The 7237-nt window shown below is 32.1% G+C and overlaps 1 protein-coding gene across 1 annotated transcript; it reads right to left on the bottom strand.

Moving 5' to 3' along the window:
- Positions 1-3848: 3848 nt before the first annotated feature.
- Positions 3849-6997, bottom strand: LOC133706306 (probable terpene synthase 6). The gene is made up of 7 exons (XM_062131815.1): positions 6844-6997; positions 6170-6443; positions 5581-5953; positions 5279-5497; positions 5024-5165; positions 4644-4892; positions 3849-4320 (listed from the first exon to the last, which is right to left on the bottom strand). The coding sequence occupies exons 1-7, from the start codon at positions 6961-6963 to the stop codon at positions 4021-4023; spliced, it is 1677 nt and encodes a 558-aa protein (XP_061987799.1). The 5' UTR covers positions 6964-6997; the 3' UTR covers positions 3849-4020.
- Positions 6998-7237: the final 240 nt, after the last annotated feature.

Below are 7237 nucleotides of genomic sequence, written 5' to 3'. Positions count from 1 at the left end.
ATAATGCAAAATTAAATAACTACTCAGAGTTTATCTACTTGAGTTTTAAATGATTGGAGATATTTGTTTTGCAACTTTCTCCTTGCTTTGCTCAATTTTCAGCCATGGATCCTCTGTCTCGAGGCCTGGGCCTCTGACTTGCCCAAGTAATAGAATGAATTTTAAAGAATACTATGCATACTTTAACTATAAATGGGTCTCTTATTACCCATTAGGTTTTCATTTGGCCCCGTAAATTACTTTTGAAATGTTGGTAAAAGGCTCGATCTCCACCTTAGCACCTACTCTTTCATCTTAAAAATCCATGGTTGGTATATTTTTTAGTAAATCTCTAGATCAATTAGTTATTTCAGTGTGTAATTATTTACATCTTTCATTTTCATACCGGTGAAAATGGCTATTTGTGATGGTTTTTTTTCTTTGTATTTATACTAATTTTTTCATTTCTTATTTACAGAATGAATTAAAAAGAGAAGATGTTTCTAAATTAATTCAGTGTTACATGTATGAAACCAAATCTTCAAAAGAAGAAACTCGTGAATATATAAAAAATTTAATTAGTAATGCATGAAAAAAAATGAATGAATATCAATTTGCTAATCCCCATATCTCTCAAGCTTTTATTAAAGTTGCAATCAACCTTGCTCGAATGTCACAATGCATGTACCAATATGGAGATGAGCATGGTGTTGTACATCTTGAGATCAAGGACGGGTGAAATCCTTACTTATTAGTTGTTAACGAGTTTTATAATAAACACTCTTGAAATTAGAGTGAGTCTATATGGTTTTGTCTTTTTTTTTTGTGTGTTAATGATAATTGTTAAAACATCATTATAAAAATAAGATTGTAAAAATTTGTAAATCAATATAAGATTACGCAAGTTAAAACATCATTATAAAAATATTATAATATTTTTTTATGTTTTGTAACAGAGCTTGTATTTTTTTAACATATTAATAGCAAACTCTTAGAATATAATATGTTTTAACTAACTAGATAAATTAATTTGAATCCAGCTCTAATTTCACTAATTTTAATAGGAGAATTCATTGATATAACTCTAGATAACCAACTTTTATTAGAAGGGTTATCACTCATTTTTTACCCCGTTTTTAATATATTTTTAATAAATAGAAATTTTTTTATTCAAATTGGATGAGCTCTTAACTTTGTTTTTTGCTCAATAATAACTCAACCAACTTTCTTTCTTACAAATCCCTTTAAACCATAACTCAACCAACTTTCTTTCTTACAAATCCCAGATTATCAAGTCTATTACGAGGCTAAACTGTCTCCAATCAAGTCTATTATGAGGCTAAACTGTCTCCAATCATTTGAAGCCATTTCATGATTAAGAAAAAAAAAATTAAATAAAATTAAACCACAACTTAACATGTGAAGACATTAACCTAGATATAATGTTTGTACCATTTTTCTTATGCTTCAATATCATTTTGACGACGAGATTGAAAACAGCCTTAAAGAAATTTTTGATGACCTTCCTAATCTTCTTGAGAAGCATGACTTTGATCTCTACACTGTGTCAAATTCTAGCCAACTTTCAAAAGATGTTTGTGGATTATGAAAGAGTATTTACTTAGTGTCACGGAAGTTTTGCTAGTCACAATAACTTTACTGTTCTAGTCTTTTTTTTAATAATCTTAATTTGACCATATATTACTTCTTGTGAAAGAAAGATTTAGCAGAGTTTAAAGTAGTGTTCAAGAAATAATTTTTGAGATGTTAATTAAAGTTTGAAAGGCTATAAAGTGGAAGTATGCGCTCACCGCAAGGTATTTTGAATCCATGCTGTCTTAATACTCGAAATAGAAGTGACACGGTGTAGAGATCAAAGTCATGCTTCTCAAGAAGATTAGGAAGACAGATCCCACAAATCAACTGTCGGCTGTATGTCTCGAATTCCTGCAGTGAAATATTCAGTAAGAATCAACTGTCGTATTAATTAGATTTTAAAATGATTACTTCATATAAAAAAAAGAGTTAGTTATAACTTAATCTCTAGTTTATCTGAACTAATTAAACAATTATTAAAGTTTTGGAAACTATATGCTTAATCCTTAAAAAAAAAAAGATTTTACTCTATAAAAAGATGAATTCTTTGTTTAAAATAAAAACAATCAACGGCTAGACAAAAGTGTAACTACTTTAACATCAACTTTGACCTGAGAGGAGTGGAGACATAGGATATATATGATTTTATCATTAAAAAACACACAGACAGGTAATATATAATTAAAAAATTAAAAACAAATTATGAAACATCATATTCTAATCTTAGAGCAGAATTGGATGATGGATCCCACAAATCTAATGGCTCTAATAGCTTGTATATAGTTTTGAAACTTAAATTTTCTTAATACTGCTATACATATATAGAAGAGAAGTAATGTACCGCTTGTGGGAAAGAAAATGAAGCGAAGCTACAACCCCACAAGCTTGGTGGGAAATTTGCCTCTGGACGAGAATTGTTTTGGCGATTACTGCTTGCTGTTAAATGTGCTTGGGTTTCCATTTTTTTTAGATGAACTAGAGGCCAGTTCTTTAATTGCTGGTTGAGTATCTAAATCATCAAAGGAAGGCTATTTATAATAGAATATCAAGACGTTACATAAGAAAAATGATTTTGGTATTGAAGCATAAGAAAAACGGCACTTTAATGTCTTCACATGTTATGTTAGGGTTAAATTTTGTTTTCAATCATGAAATGGCTTCAAATGATTGGAGACAGTTTAGCCTCAAAATAGACTTGATTGCATAGGAGCAACATAATTTGGGTTGTATATACACAAATTATAACTCAAAATCATTTTTATCTATAATTTTTCATAATCAACTAAATAATTCATTACCCATAACAATCAATCCCATATCATTCAAATTAATTCATGAATAAACCCAAAACATAATCTTCAAACCCTAACATTCAACCAAAACAGAAATTTAAAGCTTAACTAGCATATATTTATACATAATCTTACCTTTAAACTTATTTTCTCCAATTCTCTTCTATTTTCCTTATCTTTCCCTCTTTTCTCTTCTTCTTCTTCCCCCTCTTTTCTTCTCTTCTCCCGTCAGTTTTTCACTCTTAGTTTTAGATCTCTCTTTTTTTTTCTATTTATACTTATTATGTTTATTTAATTACCGCACTACCCTTCATTTATTTATACCCACTTTTTAAACTTTCAAGAGCTTTATTGCCTTTTTCCTATCTCTTTTAATTCAAAACATCACATAAGGTTATTAAACTGAAAGATCATGGAGGATTGGGGCTCGGTTCTCTACAAGGGAAAAAGTTAGCTTTGATGTTCCAGTGGATTTGGCACCTTGACGGTGGAGATGTTGGCGGGTGGCAGGAGATTATTTTGAATAAATACAGACCACTATTTAGCAATGGCCTTCCATCCTTTAACTGCCATCTTATCCCCTACGTGGCGTGCTATTCAGAGTTCATTTTCCTCGGCAAGATTAAGTGCAACTCTCAATTCCATCGTTTGTTTCAAACCTGGTAATGGGCGGATAACCAGGTTTTGGGAGGATTGTTGGTGTGGCATTGCTCCATTGAAGTCTATTTTGGATGGCGCGTAATATGTTAATCTTTGATGATAAAGTGCCAGACTAGGAGTCTATTTATGACTTAATTTTTTATCAGCTATTTCAGTGGATTCGGGCTTTCAAACCCACCTTCAGCTACATAGAAAATAATCGAGCTCAAACTGCAGATGATTTTTGTTTTTGGTCTCACAGCAGCATGTTAACAATTGTGTGATTTTAGGCTGTCATTTTAGGCTGTCAAATAAATTAAGAATAGATCATGCACCACTGCATGCAAAGTTTAAATCTTTTCAATAAAATTAAAACTCAACTATCAAATTCAATACATACCAAAATACACACTAGATCCAATAGTACATATAATATCCACGAGTCACTGCTCGTTTTATTACAATACATTCATAGAGAGTTCCACCATGAGCTCGAAGTATGAATTCTACACCATTATTCATACAGAGGCAGTTGCTCAATATATAATAAAGTGACATAATCTTTTAAACTTGATGGAATTGTGTAGGCATCGTCATCATTCCCGTAAACAACATCTGTAACTCGAATAAGATTAACAAAATGTTGAAGGAGAAGCATTGGAGCATTAGTTGGCCTCATGCAATCTTCATTGATATCCTTCCACGCATTAACGTCCATCTTTTGTATCTCTTCAATTGCTTTCTTCTCCGATACATCATATTGTTTCATATAGCATTCAACACCGGAGGCGCAGTCTCCTCTCTTTTGTTCATCCTTCAAATGTATAAACGATGTTATAGTTTTGAGAAAATAAATTTAACATGAAAAATTTCTAAACACAAAAATATTGAGAAGAACGAAAGTCATGAGTTGAACCTATCTAAGTTATTAAGTATATCAAAAGTTGAAAAGTAATTGAAATAATTGAAAAATCTTGTAAGTTATTAAGTATATCATAAGTTGAACTAATACTTTTTCACTTAAAAGATAAAATTTGTAAATAATTTTCAAAATTGGTTCCTTGCTTATATAAGATATGAGAATACAATTCTCGGTGTATCTAATAATTTTTATTCTTAAGAATTCCGACATCGTACCTCGTGGCCCACAATGTCATTCATCAAACGACCGATCATCTTTCCAGCCTTAATAATTTTTGGATTACTTTTTAGCCATTCATACTCCTCCCCTCCTGCAACTTCTTCCATTCCAAGGAAGGATGCTGCCATAATTACCCCATAAGCACTTGTGGCTAATCCATTGCGCACATACTCATCGAATGTTGGGACATGGCATTTATCTGCCCACTCCGCCTCCGCATGGTAGCCTCTCACCAATTCTTTGAACTAATAGCATACAGATAAAACAAAGATTGTGTGGTAAAACCTATGCAATATTTCACTTAAAATATATACAATAACAATATATTATGCTAGAAATAGTAAAAGAAAGCACGAGACTGGAAAAATATTCATACTGCATCCTTCACATAATATGAGGCATAGGATCTTCCTTGCTTTCTCATATCATTCTCAGTTTCGTTGAAAAGATTCAGAAGAGCTCTATAAAGAACTTTCATGTAATCGGCAGGTAGTTGATCAATAGCATTCATGCTGCATCTGAAATTGAGACATAAAATTCCATTTCCTTTCCTGAACATCTTTGTATCGACTTCTTTGTTTATGAAAGATTTAGAAGAGAAAGACAGACTATGAGGTAACAAGAAACAAACCTTTCAATTGCATTAGTAAAATGTTGTATTTCTTCAAAAGATGCACATGCATCATATGTATCATCTACCAGTGATACAATTTTTGTATATTTCGTGACCATCATCCGAGAGAAAGCATATTGAGGCTCGAAATGGACTCCATTTGCCCAGAAATAGATCTCTACAATTCTATCTCTTGCATAAGGAAACTCCTCAGCAAAATTTAAATCATTCCACCACCTAAAATGTAAATAGCAACCGAGTAAATAAATTCCAATAGAAACTTAGTCTGATGTCTCTCTCGAACTCGAATACAAAATTACCTCGAGAGAATGGATAGCTCTTGTTGATGCAGTACCTGAACTCGATTGAAATCTATCTTGGCAAACTTGAGTAGAGTGTCATTCCGAGACTCGTCTTCTTCGTAGAAAGAGATGTATTTTCTAGCCTCTATTCTTGGTACGCCTTTGTGAAAGGGCCGGATCAAAGCATTCCTAATATGGTCTGCTAGACGTGGGCTTGATTGCATAGCCGAAGACTCCAGGTTTGCCTTTGTGAACACAAGGGCTTCATCCAGTACCTGTTCTCCATGCACACTTAAAAATGAAGCTTCATACAAGCCCAGGATGCCTTGAGCATCGTTGATGATTGTTTTCTTAAACTCTCCATTGGTGTCCTTGAACTTGTCGAACACAACTGATGATTCATAAGAAAACACAATACAAATTTTAGCCAATTTTCAAAAGATGTTTGTGGATTATGAAAGAATATTTATTTAGTTTCACGGAAGTTTTGCTAGTCACAATAACTTTACTGTTCTAGTCTTTTTTGAGTTTAAAGTAGTGTTCAAGAAATAATTTTTGAGATGTTAATTAAAGTTTGAAAGGCTATAAAGTGGAAGTATGCGCTCACCGCAAGGCATTTTGAATCCATGCTGTCTGAATACTCGAAATAGAAGTGACACAGTGTAGAGATCAAAGTCATGCTTCTCAAGAAGATTAGGAAGGTCATCAAAAATTTCTTTAAGGCTGTTTTCAATCTCGTCGTCAAAATGATATGACACACCAAGCCGACATAACTGATTAATGAATTCAATATGTTCCACTGTATCCTTTTTGGATGCCATCAGCATGTCCTTCACATTTTCCTTCAACACTTCTACTTTTCGGCTGTATGACTCGAATTCCTGCATTGAAATATTCAGTAAGAATCAACTGTCGTATTAATTAGATTTTAAAATGATTACTTCATATATAAAAAAAAAGTTAGTTATAACTTAATCTCTAGTTTATCTGAACTAATTAAACAATTATTAAAGTTTTGGAAACTATATGCAAAAAAAAAAGAATTTTATTCTATCAAAAGATGAATTCTTTGTTTAAAATCAAAGCAATCAACAGCTAGACAAAAGTGCAACTACTTTAATTAAAAAAATTAGAAACAAATTGTAAAACATCAGATTACAATCTTAGAGCAGAATTGGATGATGGATCCCACAAATCTAATGGCTCTAATAGCTTGTATATAGTTTTGAAACTTAAATTTTCTTAATACTGCTATGCATATATAGAAGAGAAGTAATTTACCGCTTGTGGGAAGGAAAATGAAGCGAAGCTACAACCCCACAAGCTTGGTGGGAAATTTGCCTCTGGACGAGAATTGTTTTGGCGATTACTGCTTGCTGTTAAATGTGCTTGGGTTTCCATTTTTTTTTAGATGAACTAGAGGCCAGTTCTTTAATTGCTGGTTGAGTATCTAAATCATCAAAGGAAGGCTATTTATAATAAAATATCAAGACGTTACATAAGAAAAATGATTTTGGTATTGAAGCATAAGAAAAAAGGTTCAATTTTGTCTTCAATCATGAAATGGCTTCAAATGATTTGAGACAGTTTAGCCTCAAAATAGACTTGATTGCATAGTAGCAAGATAATCTGGGTTGCGTGGAAACATATCATTTCTATACAAAAATTATAAAAA

The sequence above is a fragment of the Populus nigra genome, chromosome 11 (assembly GCF_951802175.1).
Source record: "Populus nigra chromosome 11, ddPopNigr1.1, whole genome shotgun sequence".
Lineage (NCBI taxonomy): Eukaryota > Viridiplantae > Streptophyta > Magnoliopsida > Malpighiales > Salicaceae > Populus > Populus nigra.
This window is presented reverse-complemented; position numbering and strand designations above follow the sequence as displayed.

Excerpts from the sequence above, each read along its gene's own strand:
- LOC133706306 (XM_062131815.1), bottom strand. The coding sequence starts at position 6,963 with ATGGAAACCCAAGCACATTTAACAGCAAGCAGTAATCGCCAAAACAAT. Across the intron at positions 4,893-5,023 it reads CATATTATGTGAAGGATGCA|TTCAAAGAATTGGTGAGAGG; the intron begins GTATGAATATTT and ends GTATGCTATTAG. Across the intron at positions 4,321-4,643 it reads ATGACATTGTGGGCCACGAG|GATGAACAAAAGAGAGGAGA; the intron begins GTACGATGTCGG and ends ATACATTTGAAG.